General features: G+C 48.2%; 1 protein-coding gene and 1 non-coding gene across 2 annotated transcripts in view; both read left to right on the top strand.

Moving 5' to 3' along the window:
- Positions 1-18,838, top strand: part of TSPAN13 (tetraspanin 13) — a 28,681-nt gene extending 9,843 nt beyond the window's left edge. The window contains exons 2-6 of the mRNA XM_058678099.1: positions 15,233-15,400; positions 16,009-16,089; positions 16,683-16,796; positions 17,868-17,981; positions 18,596-18,838. Coding sequence (XP_058534082.1) covers positions 15,233-15,400; positions 16,009-16,089; positions 16,683-16,796; positions 17,868-17,981; positions 18,596-18,670 — 552 coding nt within the window. The 3' untranslated portion in view covers positions 18,671-18,838. The remainder of the gene's footprint in view (positions 1-15,232; positions 15,401-16,008; positions 16,090-16,682; positions 16,797-17,867; positions 17,982-18,595) is intronic.
- Positions 13,270-13,376, top strand: LOC118758189 (U6 spliceosomal RNA). Its single transcript, XR_004995582.2, has one exon. It is a non-coding gene; the product is annotated as a U6 spliceosomal RNA (small nuclear RNA).
- Positions 18,839-23,833: the final 4,995 nt, after the last annotated feature.

The following is a 23,833-nucleotide window of genomic DNA, read 5'->3' as shown; positions in this document are numbered from 1 at the left end:
TGGTAACATCTCATAACTAAAAAAGCACTCAAGCAACCCCTCAGAACACTATTCCTCACATCGGGGTTTCTAAGGCATCATCAGATGACTGTCCTCCATCCCCCAGTGCTGATAGACAGCAAGGAGCGGCCCCCTCCCCTTCGGCTACTGCAAGCACAGGAGGAAAAAGAAATTAAAATATTTGTCCTACCCACCTTCTTCCATACCCCGACCTTCCCCACCCAAATTGGAGACCCAAATGGGCGTACATACCTCTCAACTATGTAAAGAATATTAAACATGCAGATTTTTGAAAAAGCCGTCCCTGAATGTCAAAAGTATTTGCATCAAAATAAAATTAATCTTTCCTTTTTCCATGAAGTTTTTGAGTGTGTCCTCCTAAAAGATTGTCTATTGCTGAATTGAGACTGGATTTAGATGACCCAGGTGGAGGCAGTGACCACTGAAGCGAAGATGTGAATGGGTCAGAGAAATTGTCAGATTCTGGGCCTGGTGTGTGTGTGTGGGGGGGGGGGGGGGCATTTGCATGTGTAGGGTTAGGCATGATTTCCTGCTGGATTGGAAAGGGACAGGTCACAGAGCTCATGATTACAGCCTAAACAGCTGGCAGGATGGATTCACCCAGCACTGGAATGGGGAAGGCTGTGGGAGGCCGGAGGTGGAGGGTTCAGGACTGGATGTCGCTCCATGGCTGAGTACACAGCACTTAGACTGACAGCATTGGAGATCACAGTAAAGGACTCTGGAGAGTTCAACGAGAGAATGTCCAAATCAGTGACTGAGTGGGGCCTGGGCCAAGGCAATGCCATCCTTCCGTAGAGAGGATCGGGTGACAAGCAGCATTCTGGAAAGAGGCCCATGAAGAGCCAAGCGTAGGGGAGGAAGCACAGTAGCAGTTGGTGTCCTGGAAGCCATGAGCAGCTGTGTCAGAGAGAAGGGATCAAATGTCAGGTGCTGTAGCTCGGGACAAGGAGGACTGACAGACTCCAGGTGCAGAAAGCCTTGACAAGAAGCAGCCTGGAAGCTCCTCACTAATAAGGTGTGTGTCTTGATCATTCCTGCCTTCTTGGGTGCCCAGTGAGGCCTCACATTCAGCTGACATTTAATTAATTCCATGCAGGCATCAGGACTGGGCTGTTGGACCCAGAACTGTAGCTCCCAAGAAGAACTCCAGGGTAGGGAAGGGGGAGGGTGGAGCTGGGAATTGATGGACAGTTAAAGCTCATTATCCGTAGAAAATGCCACGGCGAAGTCCCTTCCGTTCCCTTTCCAGGGGATATTATCCGCTTTGTATTTTGGGCTTAGTGCTTATAAAAGCAATGGCTCCACCGAGAACCATAAAAAAGAAAAGCAAGGGCCGAAGAACTTCAGGCTCTCTGTATGATTAGATGGAAGCACAGCCAGTAAAGAATGAGGTTTTTGGCTTGAAATCTCAGTGCTGGGCCTTTTACCAATATCTGGATTGTTGGCAGGTTTTCCCATTTCCACCCAGCCGGATGACATCAGAGAGACCCATACTTGATCTTCTCCAATTGCTATCCTGGTTTCCACAGGTAGTGGAAGTGCAGAAGGCAGTTCTGTTTGCAGGTGCCACTGTGGGAATGTTCCAGGACCATTCTGGGCTCTCCTTTTTAGCAGTGCGGGGATGCTTTACCCTTGCTGGAGGTGTAAGCCTTCTGTGTCCTACTGCTCGAAATCCTCTCTTGCTTTAGTTGCTACAATTAAATTACAATATCCACTCTGGTCTTCTTGAGTGTTCTACATTTTCCCCTCAGCCTAAAACAATTATGGTGCCTCTCCCCTACCAAGGTAGCTGCTTTGAAATATTCAAATATGGGTGGGTGAGTGGCTCATCAGCCAAGAGAGACCCCACTTGCCTGGTTTGTGTGGCTGTTCTGCTTCCTGCCAGTGTGTACGACTGAAGCATTTTGGCCCCTCATGTGGGAGACCCAGCTTGGGTTCCAGGCTCTTGGCTTTAGGGTTCCTCAGCTTTGGCTGTTGCAAGAATTTTGGGAGAGAACCAGCAGATGGAAGACATACACTTTCTCAAGTAAAAGTTAAAAATAAATACAAAAAAAAAACCCTAAACAAACAAACAAACACAAAAACCACTTTCCAATCTGACTTTCATCTCATTAGGATATCTGAGGATGTAGATAAGGATTAAACTTGGTAGGTCATTAGACTGAATTCCCACCCCTCTGCGCCTTGCCGCCAAGTATTCTATAGGTTGGAGATGAGGTTCTGAAAGCATAGTGAGTGATGTCGAGAGCTCTTGCGCTCAGTGGTGTGTTCAGAACACTATTCCTCGCGCAGGCACTCAGCCAGGTGCTGGGAATATACGGTCAACATGTGCCTGACTGCATAGCATGGCAGATGCACAGGGCCCAGGAATCCATGGTGAGGCTGAGGAGAGTGAAGAGTGACTTGGGACACAGCTTCCAGGGGGAGTCAGGCTCTGCTGCTCTTGGGGTTTGTCCATGGGGGTGCATGGTCTGAATCTCAGATTGCGAAACCAAGGCGAGCCAGCCCAGGGATTACCTGATCTGATTAGCTGTAACAAAGGGCCTTTGTGTGGGAGGAGTGTCTCGGTCTGTTTTCTTTTTGCTGTACTGGAATGCCAGGGACTGGATCATTTGCAAGGAAGAAATGCATTCTCCTGGTTCTGGGGCTCTCCACCTTTAAGGTCAGAGGGCTGCATCCAGCCCCAGGACTCCTGACAGCATCACTGGATGTCATCCAAGGGGCGGGAGGTTGGAAGCCTACACACTCACCTGTCTCTCTTGGTAAAAGGTTGCTAACCCCAGCCTTGTGACTTCTTCTGAGTCTAACCACCTCCGAAAGGTTCTGCCTCCAAGTGTTATTATGCTATGAATTTGGGAGTTTTCAGTGCATGAAATTTGTGAGAGAGTACACTCAAACCCCGGCAGCTAGGAATAATAGAATTTACTTGCAAATAGTAAGAGCCTGGCTGTCAATTTAATTGACTATTTTCACGTAGAAGAGAGTCAAAAAGAAGGCAGCCTAGGGGCAGGTGTTGTAATACAGTAGGTGAAATGCTACCGGGGTGCTGTATCATGTATCAGAGCAGTGGTTCCAATCCAGGCTGCTCCTCTTAGGATCCAGCTTCCTGCGAATGCACCTGCAGATGCGGTGGATCATGGTCCCAGTGCTTGGGTTTCTGGTACCCACGTGGGACACTCTGATGGAATTCTTGGCTCCTGGCTTTGTTTTGACCCAGCCCTGATTTTTGCAGGCATTTGGGGAGTTAGCCAGCAGATAGAAGATAAATCTCACTTTCCCTCTCCTGTTCTTTGCTTCTTTCACTCTGCCTTTCAAACAAATAGCACATCTTTAAAAAGATTAGTCTCCCATGCCAGGTGCACAATCTAAGCCTATTGTCATGGGCCTATCTCCATCTGCTCTTTTGTCCAGTCATCCTTGCCTATAAATCTCTTCGTTGTCACCATATGACATTTTCAACTATGGGCACCGTTGTTTGTTCCCTGCCAAAGAGGTAGTGCTCCGAAATGTTTTTCCTTGTAAAAACTTTGTCCTTTCCAGGAACAGATTTAAATGGCATATACTTAGAGTCTGATTGCTGACTAAATGTATATACCTGTGCACCTGTCACCACATTCAAGACCTTAAACGGCAGCAGCTCCCGGAGGATCCTCCCTCTCCTTCATAACCCCTTCCTCCCACCCTTCAACTACTGCTCCCCACCTGCAGGGGGCCATCAACACAGGTTGGAATTAAATATGGGAAGTCTACGGAGGATGTTTGTGGAAAGAAGATGGCTTAGGACTCTTTAATGCTCTCTGCTTCTTTTGGCTACAGAGTAACAAGTTTTATGGAGGTCTTTCAAGGAAGATGGTCTGCTCTTGTTCTTTTACAGCTCATTGCCAAAGTGAAGGATTTAGACTTGGATCTTGGTGGGGAGGGGCCATGCAGGGTGAGTACAGGCAGAAGCAGTGGCAGTTTGCAGGTGTTAAAACTTTCTTGATAAATACTTGCAAGATGGAGCCTGTGGGGGCCTCTTGGGATGGCCACATTCCATTTCAGAATGCTTGGTCCGAGTCCTAGCTACTCTGTTTCAAAGCCAGCTTCCTGCTGATGCATCCTTGGAAGCAGCCAGTGATGAAGCTCGCTCTTGGGTCCCTGCTGCAGGGAGACCTCAGTGGAGTTCCATAAGCTTTATCTGGATCACTGGGACTCAGGAAAATTATTTGCTGTGTTTCTATTCAAGTTTCAGCACAGCGCTCCAAAGCTGTTTGAGGTTAGAGCTTTTAATATGTAAATGGTCTCTTGTAGAATAGATTTTGCCCAAGCACTGGCTAAGTTTCAGTTTCTCTGTATCTTTCTATCTTGCTGGTTTATACATCATCCATTGGGCCAGTCACTCTGGATGGAAAGATTGACAGCTATGATGGACAGGTGTGAGTCTTGGGTCAGAGAGGGCAAAGAGACTGTGGTTAAGCGTTGTACAAGAGAAACATGGCCAGAGCTGCAAAGACAATGGGCACCTACCACAGAAACAATTTGGTTGTTCTTCATTCTAGGATGTGCTAGTAATTTCTTTCATTTTAAATAATTTCTGAATTGTTTTGAGTGGCTTAGTGTAGTGACTTAACGTTTCAGTGCTGACTTCTGTGAGATGACAAAGAATGAGAGAGATCCTCCCATCCATGGATTGGCTCTACAAATTTTGCAGCCAGCCAGGGCTGGGGTAGACTGAACCTGGGAACTGGCACCTTCATTCAGGTCTCCCGTGTGGGTGACAGGGTTGAGTTATTACTGCTTGCCTCCTAGGGTGTACATGAGCAGGAGGCTGGAGCTGGGAGCAGAGCTGAACCTCCAACCCAGGCAGCCTGATGTGGGATTCGGCTGTCCCACATGGCTCCTTAACCACCCTGCCAAACACCCCTCTTTGTTTTTTAAAGCATTGCAGGCATCAATCCCAAAGGTGCATAAACAGTTGTTCTAAACAATTCCCTCTGCTGGGGCCCAGCACAACGGCTTAATGACTAATGCTCCTTCTGCAAGTGCTGGCAGCCCATATGGATGCCGGTTCGTATCCCAGATGCTCCACTTCCCATTCAGCTCCCTGCTTGTGGCCTGAGAAAGCAGTGGGGGATGACTCAAAGCATTGGGACCCTATATCCATGTGGGAGACCTGGAAGAAGCTCCTGGCTCCTGTCTTCTTGTTGGCCCAGCCCTGGTCATTGTGGCCGTTTGGGGAGTGAATCAGTGGACATCAGATCTTCCTCTCTGTCCTCTTTCTGTAACTGACTTTTCAAGAAAAGTAAGTAAATATTTAAAAAAAACAATTGATCACTTAACAAAAATGTGCTCAGCACAGAGCCTGTGCTGCTGTGCCATTCCTCTGCCACTTTGCCTCTCTGATTTGCTCGCCTGTGGAGGGAAGGCATTGTTCCGGATCCTGGACCGTGGAATCCAGTGAACTTGGGATGCTTGGGTGCACCTGTTTCTTGCATTATCAGAGTCTGTCATGGTGGCAGTGCTAGTCTTGGTTTGTTGGGGAAGCAGCCAGGAGTTTCAGACATTAGAATCCTGCAGGATTTGACCTCTGATCATGTTAGAACCTTAAAAACAAAACAAAACACAAAACAAAACAAAACAAAACAAAACAAAACAAAACAAAACAAAACAAAACAAAACCAGAAACCCCAGGATTGATTTCTCTTTTGTTTTAACCCGAAGAGAAAACAGGAAAGACTGGCGCTTCCTGCTTGTGAAACCATCACTCACCGAGTGAACAGATCTGTAACAGGCTTTATCAGCCTTCAGTCTCCCAAAGGAAGGAAACTGTTTGTCATAGTCTAAATTTATTTTCTGCTACAATTGATTTCCTATGGAAACTGTTCTTATAATTGAACAAAGGAGTCTTTGCAGTTCCTCCGTGTACTGTGTTCCAGTGACAGACTGACGCTTTCTGGTGATGCAGTCAGAATTAATTTTATTTGAAATAGTAATTATTAGATAACTAGTTGGTAAGGCTTTATATAATTTCCTTCTCTTCAAATGATGAACCAGTGATAACACACGCTTCACCATTACTCGGAAATAGATTGCTCGATAATTATTTGTAAAAGATTCCTTTTTGGTGAAAATTAAACACGTAATATCCAAATTTTAAAGACATGTTATTCATCTTTAGGTATTACATTTAATAGGAAAAGTTGGGCTTATTCATGTTTGGGGGATTTTTGTTATGATGTGCTAGAACACGAGTGACACACAGAGAAAACAATGTTTTCAATTTTTTTGCCTGCAGAAAACATAATAGGGTGCTAGCGTTGCAGGCTGCGGCTTTACTGGCTCTGCCACAACATGAGCTTCGCCTCTTGTCTTACGCAGTGAGCAGGCCGGCAATCTGCAGGGGCTCTGTGTGCTGCGGCAGTGTGTCCTCGTCCTCGCCTTAGCTCCTTTGTCTAGCATATCTTCCCTTGTTTATATTTTCAAAATTCTGCCATGTGACATCACACGGTAGTAATGACAGAATCCATAACCTGACAGCTTCCCTTCCTGCGTAACCCTGAGCAAGTTTCTTCTCCATGGACAACTTCCTTATCTGGAAAAAAAAAAAAACCAAAAACCAAAAACAAAACAGAGGCCCTGATGCTGCCAGCCTCTTGGGTTTGCTGTGAAGACCAATGCGGTTAGTGGGATGGAGCTCGGGCAATCCTGTCTCCTCCAGAGGAAATGCTAGAGCAGCTGGGCTAGTGCTTTTGGGGTCTTGTTTAAGAAGCAGACCCCTAAGCACAAAGTCACTCAAGTTTAAATCGTTTCTCTGTGCTTTGTGAAGTGAGCTGGCACTGTCCTCTGGCCCTGTTAAAATGGGGCAGATGTTGTCACAACCGACTCTCTCCGCTGAATCACAAATGGGTCTCACAGGCCACACCAGTGTCCTAGCTAGGGTGTTGTCAGTTACTTAGTGTGCGTTTTTGGTTAAGATTTAGTTCTAACAATTTTATTTGAAAGTAAGATTTTACAGAAAGAGAGGGAAAGAGGGATGAAAGCCTTCCATCTGCTGCAATGGCCAGACGTAAGCTGATTGGAAGCCAAGAGCCATCAGCTTCTTGCCAGTCTGCCACAAGGGTGCAGGAGCCCAAGGGCTTGGGCTGCCCTCCGCTGCTTTCCCAGGCCGTAAGCAGGGAACTGGATCAGAAATGGAGCAACCAGGATGTGAATCAGCGCTTATATGGGATGCCAACATTACAAGGTGAAGAATTAGCTTGATGTGCCACCATGCCTGCCCCAGCTATTTAGCTTTAATTACTGAATGATGGTGTCAACTTTTGGTATTGATTAGGGTGATTTTTCACTTACCTAGTTTTTCTATACTTTTTGTTTTTACTGAGTAGAGTCAGGCTCAGGCTGTCCAGATGATCAAAGCAGCTATAGAGAGAGTCGCTGACACCTGGGTTTAATCACCACCAGGAAAGTGAGAATGCTTCTTCCCACTGCTGGAGGCAGTGGAAACGGCGGGGCAGAGGTGGAGTGGACGGAGGCCTTTCTCTTTCCCCCAAACACACCTGGCTTTCCTGGGACATTGGTTCTTTGACACAAATGGAAATCCTCTTGACCCTTTGACTAGCATCACATTAGACATGTGTATTAAATGGGAGAACTCCTACTATATTATGACAAGTGCTGCTCTATCCATGAACATCATATATCTCCTCACTTAATTTAGATCTTTATGCTCTTCAATTCTCCATGAAGGTTTCGCACTACTTGTTTTAGACTTGTTCAGGTGTGCCTTATATTTATGTTGGGTCTTTTACAAACATTCCAATACCTAGTCAAAGTTATTTTTGGTGCTTCAGCATACTGTTGATTTTTATGTAAATGATTGTTTCTAGCAACCTTGCTTTTCTTTTTTTCTTTAAATGGATTATGAATCATGTACAGCCACCTTCAGGTGCTCTATGCATAGACTCCTGTGAACCTGAGTCCTGACAGTTCCCCCTCACTTATGCTGTGTTTCCTCTTATCAGGTGTCTCAGATAATATTCGGCTGAATAAAAGTGTTGGTAGGCAGCATCCTTGTCGTCATCTCGAATTTTGGAGGCAATGCTTCTCATGTTTGTCACAGTGTGACTTTTCGCTCTGAGTTTTTAATAGTTTATGCACGCACACACACATCATCATCATCATCAGTCTGGTTTAGTGAGTGTGGTGTCCGCTCGCAATGCTGGCATCCCAAATGGGAGCACTGGTTCAAGTTCCAGATGTTCTGCTTCTCATGCGGTCTCTGCTATTGTGCCTGAGAAGTGGCACCTGCCACTCATATGGGAGATGGAGTAACTGGCTCCTGGAGTTGGCCTGGTGCAGCCCTGGGAAGGGAGCCAGGGAATGGAAGTCCGCTCTGTCTCTACATTGCTTGCCTTCCAATTAAATAAATGAATAAGTCCTTAAAATACTTTGCTGGGAAGCTGTCGTTTTTGCCCCTCTCCTTTGACGATGCTTTCCTCCTTTGGATTAAATTTCTTGTGTTTCTGCTTCCTTTTGGGTTTGCTTGGAATCCTTTTCATGTCTACGGTTTAATAAAATTTGGTGTTGTCTTCCCGTGTTGTTTTTAATTCCTTGTTTGTCTTCTTAATTTAAATGTGTGAATTTTACTCCAATTTGGTTCTGTTGTCACAAGTTCTTGGGTTTTCTGATCCTCCTTTTGCATGTTGCAATTCTGTCATGTGAAGTTTCTTATTGTTATTGTTATGGGGTTTTTTTTGATTGATAGTAAAGTGTGCATTTTCTTCCTTGGGGGTGGGTGGAGGGCTGTAAGTTGGAAGTGTCCCCCCTGAGTTATTTCATGTTTGCTTCTGTGTGTGGCACAGCCCTAATGCCATCACAGCCTGTGGTCAACTTCCTTCTGAATCAGCTGCTGGGTGCCTGGGATTCGGCACATTTGGGACTCTGCATACAGGCCAAAGTCTTGGTGTCTTTTCTTTCTTCTTCTTTTTTTCCTCTCTCTTCTCTTTCTTGACTCATTTTATTTATTTGAAAGAGTTATAGAAAGAGAGAGAGAACACCTGCCATCCACCTGTTCATTCCCCACATGGCCACAGTGGTCTGGACTGGGCCAGGCTGGAGCCAGGACCCAGGAGCTTCATCTGGTTCTCCTATGTATGTAAAGGGCCCCAAATCCTTGGACCATCTACCTCTGCTTCTCCAGGCATATTAACAGGGTGCTGGACAGGAGGAAATGGGACTTGAACGCACACTTGTTTAGCGTTCTGGCATTGCAGGTAGCACCTTAATATGCTGTGCCACCAGGCCAGCTCCTGATATGTGCATTTCTGGCAGACTCCTTTTTGAAGACTCTCAGGAACCTGTGTTGTTCCTCCCACAGCCCCCAGGGTGTAGTTGTGTTTTCTGGAGCATCTTAACACTGAAAATCAAGCTTTCTGGAGGAACTGGCTGGGCTAGAGTTTCGGTTCCACTCTGCAGCTCCGCCTGCTGGGAATCCTGAGTCCCCCTTGCAGGCGGGGGGCCGTTCATCAAATGGGCCCCCACAGTGCGCGCTGTGAACTTCCTATGTGACCTTTCAGTTCTCCATTCGCTTCTGACTGGTTGGAATCTCTCATGGCTCCTCTGCACTCAGCTAGATATTGAAATGAAATGTGATGACATTGTTCAGTGGTTAAAAAATATTTGTCTTGGGAAGGGTGCCACATGAACGCTGTTGCCCGTGCTTGGAGAACCTTCTGGGGGTGGCCTGGAGGAGGTTTTGCTAACCTCCCACTCTGACCCCTAAATCAGAGGCATCTACCTCCAGGAAGGGGTGTTCAGGCCAGTGGGGAAGAGGCCAGTCAGCATGCACCTGTGCCACATGGGTGTGTCAGGGCTCACTTCCCCACTGCTTGGGTCAGCTTCCTGCTGAAGACCCTGCTTCCTGAAGTCCTGCCTCCTGACACTGACCCTGACCTGGTCACAGTAGATGCAGGGATTTGACGCGTGAACCAGTGGATGGGAGATCTCTGAATCACTCTCTAAAAAAAATAAAATAAAGCAATAAATGATGAGATTAAGAATCTGGAGAGGAGGGGGTTATTCTCGATTAGTAGTGTGAGCATTAGAAACAGAAAGGCCTCCAGAAGAGGCAGGCCAGAGGGTGGTGGGCTGACAGATTTTGCAATGGCTGCCACCACCTTGGAGAGGAGCACCCAGGAAAACAGGAGCCTTTAGCAGCTAGGCACAGCCGGAAAAGACATTCCTCCCCTGAGGGCTCCCAGCAGGCATGCAGCCTGATGTGTTGCCACTATTTCAGCTCCAAGTCAGACATCCAGGACTGGAAGAAAACAACTCTATAATGTTTAGCAGTGCTGCACAGGTGTGTTAGCACAAGCGCTCATCCTTCTCAGTGTCTCAGAGCAACAGCAGCAAATGGTGTTGTGCAGTTGCATTGAGAGATTGCCTCCACCGCCTGGAACTGTCGCAGGCGCTTGCAGCCAGAGTTCCAGGGAGTGACGTATAACTCCCTGTCTTCCCCAGCTTGAGAAAACATGATCACAACAGAGACGTTTTATGGGTTCTAGCCCATAGGCCACGTCCTTCTCACCACCTGGTTTTGCAAGGTCTATGGTCTTTCCTACTTATTTATTTATTTATATCAGAAAGTCAGATATACAGAAAGAAGGAGAGACAGAGAGGAAGATCTTTCGTCTGTTGATTCATTCCCCAAGTGACCACAATGGCCGGAGCTGAGTCCATCCAAAGCTAGGAGCCAGGAGTTTCTTCCAGGTCTCCCACATGGGTGCAGGATCCCAAGGCTTTGGGCCGTCCTCGACTACTTTCCCAGGCCACAAGCAGGGAGCTGGATGGGAAGTGGAACAGCTGGGACAAGAGACGGTGCCCATATGGGATCCTGGCACGTGCAAGGCAAGAACTTTAACCAAGGACCAGACTATTACACCGGGCCCGGTCTTTCCTTTTAAAATGGGGTTAGACAGAAGTCAGAGGAAGAATACTGCTTTGTTTCCTCAAGTTGCAGCATCTATCACACAGGTGCGGTTGGGTCATAGGTTGTGTATTTGTGTGGTAGCTGGCCCTGCTTGATGCATGGCAGCGGATGGAGTATCTGTGGTAGGGACCTGTGCTCTGTCCAGCCTGATGGTCAGCATCTGGTCTTCGCACGGGGAGCCTGCCAGCCTTTGTCTCCTGGCTCTAAGCATGTCATCAGCACCAGCCATCCGCTGATGAGTGATTCATTTTCATCAATATTCAAGGATATTTAGCTTCAGCCATCTTAATGTTTAACACCTTCATTAGTAGAGTTAAGGTTTTGGGCTGCTGTTCAAAAAGGATTCTTCCAGGGCTTGGCACAATGGCTCAGTGGCTAAATCCTCAATTATAAGCACTGGGATCCCAAATGGGCGCTGGTTCAGGTTCCAGCTAGAAAAACAGTAGAGGATGGCCCAAGGTCTTGGGACCCTAGACTCAGGTGGAAGACCCAAAGGAAGCTCCTGGCTGTGGATTGGCTCAGCTCCAACTGTTGCAGTCATTTGGGGAGTGAACCAGTAGATGGAAGAGCTTTCTGTAAATCTGATCTGTCTCTGATTCTTCCTTTTAAAGAATTAAGAAAAATTTTTTAGGAATTTTTTAAAGATTTATTTATTTGAAATTCAAGGGTCTTTTTTGTGGGGGGCAGGGGAGTAAAAATGGCAACAGAGAGAGAGAGAGAGATATCTTCCATATGCTGGTTCACTCCCCAGATGGCTACAATGGCTGGGTCTGGGCCATGCTGAAACCAGGAACCAAGAGCTTCTTTTGGGCCTTGCACATGGGTGGCAGGGACCCAAGTACATGGACTATCTTCGGGAATGTCTTCAGATGCAAGAGCAGGGAGCTGGACTGCAAGCGGAGCAACCAGCGCTCCAATATGGGATGCTGGCATTGCAGGTGGTGGCTTAAGCTGCTGTGCCACAGTGCCATCTCCCACCCCCAGGATTCCTTACAGCCGTTGAGTTGGGAACATTTTACATCACAGCTTCTTCATGCCTCTGATGAGCAAAAGGCTGAAGCAGGGAGAGATCTTGCTGCCTGCTTGGAGTGAGACTGAGGCAGGAAGGCAGCTGCAGCCCAGCCCTTGCCATTGGCACATGGAGGGTTGTGTCAGCAGGGCCACACTGGGGCCTCCGGGCTGTTTGCTCCTGACAGCAGTCTGGATGGGGCTGTGATGGTGTGTAGTAAGTGGCATGATCAGGTACGATCAGTTTGAATCAGAGAGCCCTCCGTGATGTGGGCAGGCCTCTGCCAGGCAATTGATCTTTGGTGCCAAGCTTGTGGTTTCTAAGGACAAAGGCATTGTGTTCCTCACTTGTGGCTTGCTGGTGAGCCAGCTTGCCTGTGCCAGTTCTTTCAGGTCACAGACACCTACTCTCTGTTTCGCTCTCGGATAGAGGCACCTGTTTCTCTGTTGTGTTTCTCGGGTGAGCCCTGCTTGCTGTAGCAGGTGCTGCTGCTGGGTGGAAGTGGGGAGGGAGGAACCAAGCTGCAGTGGGCATGCTCAGTGCATCCCTCTCACCTCGTGCAGGTGAGGTTCAGCCTGGGGCCTCTTCTTTGCACCTCCTTCAGCTGCCTGGGTCGACCCCGCGAGGAACTGTTCTATATTTGGATGTGCCCAAGCCAGAAATAAGCTCACTTGTGAAACACCAGGGGTCTGTTTCTCAGGGAAGCTTGTGAGTTGTAACTGAGGAGGATCAGAAAAGAAGCAGCCACACAGCCTGCTGAGGAGGAGCTGTGGAGCAGGTGGGGCACTGGGCACACTTCTGAGGGGCAGAATCGATGTGGGGCCCCTCCCCCACAGCAGAAGACCAAGCTTCTGTGTGTGTCCACTGACCTGAAGGCACCAGGTCCATCTGTGGCTGGGAATGTGGTTCTGTCCTGGAAGGAAGCCTACTGTCACTTTTAGGTTTGACCTAGGTTGCAAATATTTCTGATAAAAATAGAGATAAGGGGGGAGCAGGCTAATCCTCCACCTGCAGCACCAGCACATTGTGTGGACACTAGTTTGTTTTCTGTCTGCTCCAGTTCTGATGCAGTTCACTGCTTATGGCTGGGGAAAGCAGTGGAGTATGGTCCAAGTCTTTGGGACACTGCACCCATGTGGGAGACATGGAAGAAGCTCCTGGCTGCTGGCTTCAGATTGGCTCAGCTCTGGCCCATGAAGCTGTTTGGAGAGTAAACCAGCAGGTGGAAGATCTCTCTCTGTGTAACTCTGCCTTTCAAATAAATAAATTAGTGCTTGCTTCAGTAGTACATATACTAAAATTGGAACGATACAGAGAAGATTATCATGGCCCCTGAGCAAGGATGACACACAAATAAATAAAATAGATCTATTTAAAATATACATATGATAGGCAATGTCTAGTGGCTTTTATTATATCTTCCATATGTGAGAAATTCTATTGTAACAGCAACTCAAATTTATATGGAGTATTTCCGTATGGAATATTACATAGTTGAACAGAAAAAGGTCTGTTTCAGTAAGTGATTATTGTTTAAAAGGGATTTTTTTTCTTATTTGTTTGAAAAAGTTACAGAGAGGAATAGAGAAAGAGATCTCCCATTTGCTGGTACTCCCTAGATGGCTACAATGGCTGGGACAGGGACAGGCCAGAACCAGGAACCAGGAGCCAGGAGCCAGAACCAGGAGCCAGAGCCAGGAGCCAGGAGCCAGAACCAGGAGCCAGAGCCAGGAGCCAGGAGCCAGAACCAGGAGCTAGAGCCAGGAGCCAGAACCAGGAGCCAGAACCAGGAGCCAGAACCAGGAGCCAGGAGCCAGAACCAGGAGCCAGAGCCAGGAGCCAGGAGCCAGAACCAGGAGCTAGAGCCAGGAGCCAGAACCAGGAGCCAGAACCAGGAGCCAGAGCCAGGAGCCAGAACCAGAAGCCAGGAGCTTCTCCCAGCCCTGCTGCTTTCCCAGGTGCATTAGCAGGGAACCGGATCAGACCTGGAGGTGCCGGGACTCCAACTGATGTCCATACAGGATGCGGCTTCACAGTTGGTGGCTTTACTCACTATGTCACAATGTCAGCCCCTGTTTGTTATTTTAAAGGAGAAATTTTGAGTTTTATAGGTCAACCAGTAGCCATTTAGGTTCTACTTCTACAGCTGGTGTTGTTTTACAAACACGTATATAAATAAAACAATTGAACTGTAACTTCTTGCTCAGGATGCCAGTTCATTCTGAGAAACATCTTTGCCTTCTTTTCATCATGCTAAAAGTTCTCTCTCTGTATCCATTCTTTATGAAGTTCTATTTATTTGAAAAACAAAGGGACAGAAACAGAGCTATTCCATCCGCAGGTTCACTCCCCGGATGCCCCCAGCAGCTGGGGCTGGGCCAGACTGACACCAGGAGCTTGGAACACGTGCTGGGTCTCCTGCTCAGGCGTAGGGACCCAAGGACTTGCACAGCCATCACTGCCACCTCCCAGGCTGTGTTAGTAGGGAGCTGGAATCAGAAGGGGAGCTGAAACTTTAACCAGGCTGTTTGATGTGGAAGGCAGGTGCCCCGACCACTGTGCCCCTTTATAGGAATCCTTTTCTTATCTGTTAGACTAGATAGACGTCTAGAACATTGTTTCTGTACATAATTTTTCTTCGAGTTTTTATTTGTGTGTGTATGACTGACTCAGAATTTTTGAGTGTTTTCCCGGGTCATCACCTGTGGTAGGTTCCTAGGAGACAGAAAGGAGGAAGAGTGTGGGCCCTTCTTCCCTAGTTCTCCCAGTCTCTGGGAGAGGAAGACTTGGAACATGAGTGTGACATCGGGAACAGGAGGTCTAGAACTGGAATGGGACAGTGAGGCCAGGGGACCAACATTCAGGGAACGGAGACTGTGCAGGGAAGTGTGGGACGCCCTGGTTTTCAGGGGCTGGTCATGGCTGGCTGTGGGGAGGGATGTCTGTGACAGAATGAGATGTGGCAGTGTTTAGGACTTCTGCACACACTGTGGCTGCCACAGCTGGAGGAGCCTGCATTTAAGACCTGGGAAACCGTGCGCCCTTCGAGGCTCTGTGAGGGCTGGGTGGACTGCTGTGAATTCTGCCGGAGCCTGATTTGTTCAAGCAGCCCTGTGCTCTGGGGTGGCTTCTAGTGTTGAATATCAGCAGCTACGGATGAGCCGCACAGTGCTGCCCCCTGGCTGATCCTGATGGTCTCTCACCACCCGCTTCTTCCTTCTCCCCCATTGCAGTTGGTCAGCTTGCTGCTGATTGGCATCGCCGCCTGGGGCATCGGCTTCGGACTGATCTCCAGCCTGCGAGTGGTTGGCGTGGTCATTGCCGTGGGCATCTTCCTGTTCCTCATTGCGCTGGTGGGCCTGATCGGAGCTGTGAAACACCACCAGGTGTTGCTGTTTTTTGTATCCTTTTGGCAAGGAGGACCTTTGTTCCATCTTCCCAGCTGGAGTCTTACTTAATAACTGTCTTTATACAGATGATTTGAGCTAACGATAAAAAAAAATAACAAAAAGCCAACTCCTAATGTTCGGAACATTTTGTGCCATCAAAGGTTGGCATATTGGCACATTCCCGCTTTCTCCTTGTCACATCCTGAAATCCTCGGCACATTCAGCGTAGCCCTCCTGTTCGTGAACGGCAGGTAGGAATGAAAATGTTCCTTGGCCACCTCTGTGGCCTTTCCCACTTTGTTAATATTTGGGTTGAGAATTTCCCATTGTTGTTTTTGATTTACTAGGAAGAAGGCTTACAAATATTTATCCTTACTGCCTGTTTCTATGTGTGTGTGAGTTTTATTCTGGGTGTTTCAGTTCTCTAATTAGCATTATTAGTATTTTCCTTTATGGCCTTGCACACTGTCACTGGAATAATTACATGTATGCTTGTGGGTGTTCTCCAAGTGCCATCTGTTACATTTTTGCAACGATTTGCTTCTAGGACATGCAAACATGTTAATACTTCTGTACTGTTTTACAAACGTTCAGAAACGCCCTTGACTTCTAACCCTCAGTATATGATTATTCTCTTACTTGTATTTATTGTTCAGTTCTCTGTGTCTTGTGCATGTTTGGCCCTGAACCAGGAGCAGCAGGTGAGCGACACTCCCTCCCCTCTCCCCACTCCTTCTTTACCGCGCTGCCTGGGAACGTGGGTTAAAATGGGGTGGGAGGTTGGTTGGAGAACAGAACAATTTCTTTTTACCCAGCATTCAATGGCAGTAGGCTGAACTGGTCCCTCTCGGGTCTGGTTGCATTTATGTGGCTGCTGGAAGCTGAAGACCCCCATGTGAGCTTGGTGTTTTTTGTGTCCTTGAATCAGATTTAGTTCTTGATGGGTATAGAGCGCTGCTGTTGAGAGCCGATTCCCACTCTCAGGCCGTGAGCCATTTGCTGCACATCCCAGCAGTCACTTTCCTCCCGAAGGTCTGATTTCTGTCTCTGTTGCCCTCTGAGAATTACGCCGTTGAGCTGGGTACTGCTTTTCAAGCACCTGTCAACCTAAGACCCTTTCGTTCTTGGGATAGAAAGCAGTTCTTTAAAACTGTTGAAGGTGGAGGATTGTCAGACGTGTCAAGCCTTGCTGGCTTTATCAAGAGTGTAGCCTACCACCAGTGACAGGCTGTGGCCACGTGTGTTCCGCGCACACACGGCCCATGTTTGTGTACACGGTCTATGTGTTGTTTAGCGCCAGCTCCTGGAGGTTGGTTGGAACAACACAGCTAGTGCTCGCAATGACATCCAGAGGAACCTGAACTGCTGTGGGTTCCGGAGTTTCAACCTCAACGACACCTGTCTGGCGGTGAGTCCCGGGGAGGAAACAGATGGGCGTGGGTGGTCCATGCTGAGTTGTGAGACTGTTTCAGATCCACTCACGTGTCTGCATCTGCTGCCGAGCATCGGCCTGTTCTGAGATGTCCACTCCCGAGGGTGCTGAAGGACAGGTGTTTGGCAGGCCGTGGTACACCTGGCCTCCAGGATTGACTTAGTCGTTATTTCTTGGCCAAGTTCTGTTTTTGCTAGTGAAAGGCTGCACCGTAAGACGTAACAGCAGCAGGGTGTGGAGAGGGCAGGTGCGTTCCCTTTTCCCTAACACTGACCATGTCAGAGCCCTGTCGCATGTGGATTCTTGGCTTTCATGCTTCTCCTTCCTTTCCATTGTCCCTAGAATAAGTTGTGGAAATAGAAATACCAGGGCTTAATTCCCATGTGTTTCTATTTTGGGCCAACTCCTTTTAGCACCTCCCGGGGCCCCGTTTGTCTCCTCTGTGAGCCTGTCTTGCAGGATTGCCTTGTCCCAGGAGTCTGTACCACTTTCCTCTGGCTCTCTGATGCTTGATCACAGATGCAGCAGTTGTGACAATAGCCTCCGCTATCTCGCCATTGGCGCAGGCAGGCCAGCAGTCTGCCTGCTGTGGCTTAGCTGTGCCCTCTGCCCAGGCTGTCCACTGGGGCTACAGTTTCCCTGAGGCTTAGGGTCTGCCCCCACTGTGCCCCATGGGTACTGGGAGAATCCGGTTCCTTGTGCTTGTAGGATGGATGGCTCTGTTTGTAAGGCCTGACTTGGTGGCTTTTTCACAACATGACAGCACCCAAGTCAACATGAGAATCCCTGGAGATGCAGTCTTGGGTGATGTGCTACTCGGGAACAGGTTCCCGCCATACTCAAGGGTCGGGTCATCCAGGGCAAGCACACAAAGGAGCAGCAGTCTTGGGGGGCTGACTTTAAAACTGGTATAGTGCAAACCCAAGGCCTCCCTGTGACATTGGAGCCGGTACTCCGGGACACTGAGTGTGTGTGTGAGTGCACGTGTGCAGGCGCAGCACACCATTGGCAGAGCTGCTGTGACGTGGGTGTTTTCTGTTGTGACAGAGCTGTGTGAAGAGCAGCCAGTCCTGCCCTCTGTGTGCTCCTATCATCGGAAGATACGCAGGGGAGGTCCTGAGGTTTGTGGGAGGCATCGGCCTCTTCTTCAGCTTCACAGAGGTGGGTGTCTGGACTGTGTGGCTGGACATTTTTCTATTTGTAAGATTTCCCGTTACTTCATTTTTACAGAACTTGGGGTTCCTAAGTTATAAATGCGCATGGAGTTTCAGCTTGCCTGTTCCTCCATGCTTCTGTTAGTTGTCTCTTGCTGCAGAAACAGCCATAGGCCTGGCTGCCCGGAATAGCACACATCTCTTGTCTTTTCCGGCTGGAAATCGGGAGTTGGCAAGCAGCGACTCCTTCTGGGGGCAGCGTGAGGCCACCCTGCTGCTGCCCAGGGCTTCTGCCATGTGTTTCTGTGGCCCTGGCCTTGTCACTCAGAGTGCCTCCTGGCTGCTCCGTGAGTTAATCTCCTCTTCACCCCTCCTACCCCTGGGGAGTTAGGATGTGGATGCCAGGCACCTGCTACCACGTTTACGTCCATTTTTTCAGGGATGCTCATTTCATCTGTGTCCTTTGTCAAAGAAAACTTTGTGCCCTGGGAACCAAAAGAGTGATCCAGAGGCTGCAGAGCTCTTTTAGTGATAAACTGAAAACACACACACACACACACACACACACACACACACACACGTCACCTTTGTTACTGTGTTGTGTTCTTCTTCCCATTGCAGATCCTGGGTGTTTGGCTCACGTACAGATACCGGAACCAGAAGGATCCTCGTGCGAACCCCAGTGCTTTCCTCTGAGGAGCAGACGGGGGCCGTCTTCCCCGTTTCGAACCTGGGTCACTTTCTCTAACTTTAATTGAAGCTCATTTTCCCATGCGATGAAGGGTGCGGTGTCTTTGAGATGACATCGTTGACTGCAGAATTCTATATTTTTACTATTACTTTTCTCTAAATGTTTTTTTTTCTTCTGTCGCTAACCAAAAAAAAAAAAAAAAAAAAAAAAGGAACCTAGTGCTGTCCCCTGACCCTCCGTGGTCACTGTAACCTACTGTAGATGCCCAGTGTCCAGCCTTGTCCACCGTGGCCTTGCTGACTGTGCCGACCGCGTTGTGAAGCGCCCTGAGCATCTCCCTGGAGTAAGTGTGTGTGGCAGTGTGCCGTGCAGATAGGAGGCAAGGGCTGCAGCCACAGAGTCGGGCATTCTCTCATGTCCAGTCCAATAAGGGAACTCCACATTCCCCACTCCCCAACTTTTGTTGTTTTTAATTTTTTTTTTTTTTTGGAAAGCTGTATCGTGGTGAAAAGTGTGAATACAAATGGATCGTTTAGCTGTAGTCGTCTTTTATAGTTACACCCACGTGTTCTAGACGTAGCTAGGTCTGTAGAGAAACCAGGCTAGGTTTTGATTTTTTTGACTTTTACCAATCAGGGCAAAAGAGAAATAGTCCCATGAAATGGGCTAATTTGGATTCCCTTCTGTGCTCAGCAAGGAGTGAGTTTGTGGAATTCCGAAGGTGTATCTATAGATAATCTTGACATTCTTTTGTAGTAATTCAGAGTCCCCCAAAACTGCATTTTTAAAACAAGTTACTATTAACATGTTGGCCCATGTAGCAGAACGATCCTGGGTTATCTTAAAAATCGTCACATACTTTTTCATGGGATTTCTCGGTATCGTAACAGCAGCTTGTCAAATTGAGACATCTCTGAATGTGTTCTTCCATAATTTGAGACTGAAATTGTGCTGTGGTATATTATGTTAAAATATTAAAGGACGGAAACTTTCTTTCGTGTATGCATGTTTGAATTAAAAGGAAGGAGTGGAAGAATTGGCAAATGAATGAAGTGAGGTGGAATTCTTTGATGTGTTTTGCGAAATCGTCTTCACACCCTTTCTTGAAATGCTTTGGTGATTGATATTAGCCCTAGAGTACCCAAAGGGTGTTTTTTTTTTTTTTTTAAGGTATATTTGTGTATTTTAAAGGCAAAAGGCAGAGCTAGAGAGAGAGAGAGGGAGAGAGAGATGGCTAAGACTGCAGGGAGGTCAGGAACTAGGACCTGCTCCATCCCATCTCCTGTGAATGGCCGCAGCCTAAGCACTTGGAGCATTGTTACTGTTCTCCCAGGAGCATGAACAGGGAGCTGAATCAGAAGTGGAGCAACCAAGGTTCAAATCAGTGCCCTACAGCTGGGGCCACAGGAGGTGGCTCAACCCACTTAGCACAGTGACAGCCTTGAGTCAGGGTTTTATTTTTTGTTTGTTTTTTAACAGACAAGCTGTTCATATTTATTTGGAAAAACACGTAGGTTCTTCTTCATTATCCAACCACCTAATTTCTTGTCTTGCATTCAATGCAGCATATGGTGATTAGTCTATCAGCGAATATCTCGACAGGTTTTAAATTGAGAAAAAAAGTAAATGGTTGTCTTAGCCATCTGCTCATTACTGCCACAACATGCTGGAGTTCTCTAACTGAATTAGAGACCATGGTTCTGCAGGTGCCTGGCCTAGGCATCTCAGCTGGCCATGGCTGTGGTGGCAGAGCCCACAGGGTGCAGGGCCTTAGTGTAAGAGCCTCAGGGTGCACAGCCTGGGTATCGGGGTGTCTTCCTTGCTCTTCATGGGGTGCTGCCAGGACACAGGCCTGGGGCACCTCCTCCAGTGTCCTAATTGCTTCACTGTCCAGAGGCCTTGCAGCCTCTGAATTACATTCACATCAGTTGGGGAGGATCAGGCTCCTGCAGGAGCCAAGGGGAGCAGATCATATTCCACCTGTCACATTTTGGAGCATTTTGTTGGTGCATCACCTCCATGTCCAGAAATTCCCACAAGGTTCTTGAATCTAATGTAATTCCTCCCTGAGTGCAGAAGATGCTGTACAGAAAGGGTTATTCCAGAGAGTGGTAGCAGCCCTTTGCTGTCATTGACACTTCCTTATTTGGGTCAAACTGGGTCAAAAACTCGAAGTCTGGGGAGAAGGACACTTGAAGGAGTTGGTACTCCATCACATTTTCCAGCCTGAACTACTGTCCTGCCATGTTGATCTGGGTATTCTGTTTTCAGGCACATCATGCCAGTCCCTCTGTAGAGCATGATGGAGTAGAGGCTTTGCTGTTGTGCCGCTGCAACCCCCATAGCCTGCTGGCTGGGGCTGGACTGTGATTCAGGGGGGTTGGGCCACCTGCCAGTTGTGATGCAGACATCAGAGTCCTCCTGGCTGCTCTGCTTTAGATCCAGGCTCCTGCTAATGCTCCTGGAAGGCAGCAAATGAAGCCTGAGTGCTTGAGCTCCTGCCACTCCGGAACGACCCTTGAGACGGTGACAATGGTGAGGATGACCTTAGAGCGACAGAAGGGCCCTGGCCTGTGTGCACAGAAACACCTATTGTCAGAAGAGAGCGAGCATCCCATCAGGGTGTGCCTTTGAACTATAGCAGGTGAGCACAAGGCAGCCCTCAGGCCTAACAGATCCTTAAAGCTGGCCTTGCTTTAACAAGGAACTGTTACAGGAACTTAACAGGACACCAAACACCAGCTCTCTGATTCCCTTTTTACGTGCTTGCCGTAGAGGAATGGTCCTTAAAACATTTGCCCAGGCAACCTTCTTATGAAACGTGAAATTTAAGCTAGTGAACATAATGCTAATAAAAAGGAGAAAGAATTCAGCTCTGATTTCTAAAATCGAAACCCACTGTGGCTTACATTCAGATCAGGGACTCCTCTGTCACCGAAGCAGCTGCGTGTTTGGTCTGAAAACCAGTTCTGCATGTCCTGTGGACTCAGTGCCCTGCTGAATAGGGTCTTTGAGAAGCAGGGAAAGGCACCCAGAATGCGGCTTGTGGCACTCTCCCTGAGCCAAAAACACCACCTCCACCACCTCCGCCTCCGTTTTAACCCTGTGTGAGCTCATTCCTTCTCTTGAAAATGTGGTAACTCCATTGAAGTCTTTGCTTTTGAGCTGGTACTGGGAAAATTCAAATCACATTTTTGCCTTTATGTGATCATGATTGTGCAACCATGATAACTCGCATGCTTGTGTGAACATGATAACTCACATGTAGTTGCACTTGAGAATTCACACATGGTTCACATGTGGCTTTTAAGAGGCGACAGTGATGTTAAACACCCTATTTTCCATGTTTCTGGGTAGGTGAGGAGACGCATCAAGTCATTGTGCTGTAATTGGGATGTTTGGGGCTGGCAGGTAATTATCACACCACACTCTATGCCTGGTGAATTCAGAGTTTATTTGCTGGGGAATGTGTCAGAAGCAATTTTAAAGGAGTGATCAGCCTCCCCTGCCTTCCCCCACCCAACACATACTTCCAAGGAGAGAGAGAGAGAGAGAGAGAGAGAGAGAGAGAGAGAGAGAGAGAGAGAGAGAGAGAGAAAGGGGCAGGAAGAGAGGAGGAAGGAGGAGCATGTTGGAACCTACCCTGACTGGCAACTCAGCTGATCTAGTGTTGTCCCTGGAGACAGTGGAGCTGGGCACCTCGGCCTTCGTACCAGGTGCCAGGTTCTTCTCATCTATAGAAAAAGCAGCTCCTGGAATTCTCAGATGACAGCTCTGGGCAGTTTTGCCTTTGAATTAAGACAGGTATCCAAGAGTGGACTTGGGCATCTTTTGCGGGGGGATGGGGTGGGGAGAAGCCATTTTGGTGCTTGCTTTGAGGATCTTGCTGTTGATGGTGTTAAAACCCTGCTTTGTAATGATCATTTCATCAGTTGTATGGACTTCACTTGAGCTTCAAAGTTAAGGTCTTTGAGTGGGGGAAGATTTATTCCTGCCTTAGAGTTTCCTTTCAGCCGCTAACTACCCTTCTTACCAGTCACTGCCAATTGGAGGATGTCCACAGCTACCGAAGGTTCCAGAGGGGAATAAAAGCAAGCCCCGGGGGCCCAGCTGCCACCTGCGACGCCAGCATCCCATATGAGCATGTGTTTGAGTCTCAGCTGCTCCATTTCTGATCCAGCTCCCTGCAAATGTACGTGGGGATGTAACAGAAGATGGCTCGAGAGCTTGGGCTCGATGTGGGAGACTCAGCTGGAGTTCCAGGCTCCTGGCTTCTGCCTGGCCGAGTCCTGACAGCCATGGCTGTGTGAGGAAAGAACCAGCAGATGGAAGATTCTCTAACTCAGCTCTCTTCCGGCTACAGATCTTGTGCATGCCAAAGGTTGCTCCAATTCAGCCAGGCATAACCCATCACCCAGCTTGACTTTTTTTTTTTTTTTAAAGATTTATTCATTTTATTACAGCCAGATATACACAGAGGAGGAGAGACAGAGAGGAAGATCTTCCGTCCGATGTTTCACTCCCCAAGTGAGCCGCAACGGGCCGATGCGCGCCGATCCGAAGCCGGGAACCAGGAACCTCTTCCGGGTCTCCCACGCGGGTGCAGGGTCCCAATGCATTGGGCCGTCCTCCCCTGCCTTCCCAGGCCACAAGCAGGGAGCTGGATGGGAAGTGGAGCTGCCGGGATTAGAACCGGTGCCCATATGGGATCCCGGGGCTTTCAAGGTGAGGACTTTAGCTGCTAGGCCATGCCGCCGGGCCCTTGACTTTTTTTTTTAACTATTTATTTTATTGGAAAGGCAGGTTTTACAGAGAGACAAAGATCTTTTGTTTGCTAGTTCACTCCCTGAGTGACTGCAATGGCTGGCACTTAGTCAATTTGAAGCCAGGAACTTCTTCCGGGTCTCTCATGTGGGTGCAGGGGCTCAAGACTTTTGGGTCATCCTCCACTGCCTTCCCAGGCTACAAGCTCTGAGCTGGATGGGAAGTGGAGCAATTGGGACATGAACCGGCACCTATATGGGATCCCAGTACATGCAAAGTGAGAATTTAGCCATTAGGCTATTGCTCAGGGCTCCCAGTGTGGCCTTTGCCATCAGATGTTGAAACCTGGCCTGGGCTGTCCTGCCCCTCAACCCAACTCTCACTGGTGGGTGCTGTAGCTCAGC

This window comes from Ochotona princeps, chromosome 20 (genome assembly GCF_030435755.1).
Source record: "Ochotona princeps isolate mOchPri1 chromosome 20, mOchPri1.hap1, whole genome shotgun sequence".
In the NCBI taxonomy this organism is placed as follows: domain Eukaryota; kingdom Metazoa; phylum Chordata; class Mammalia; order Lagomorpha; family Ochotonidae; genus Ochotona; species Ochotona princeps.
The sequence above is the reverse complement of the archived record's forward strand: the minus strand, read 5'-3'. Positions and strand labels throughout refer to the sequence as shown.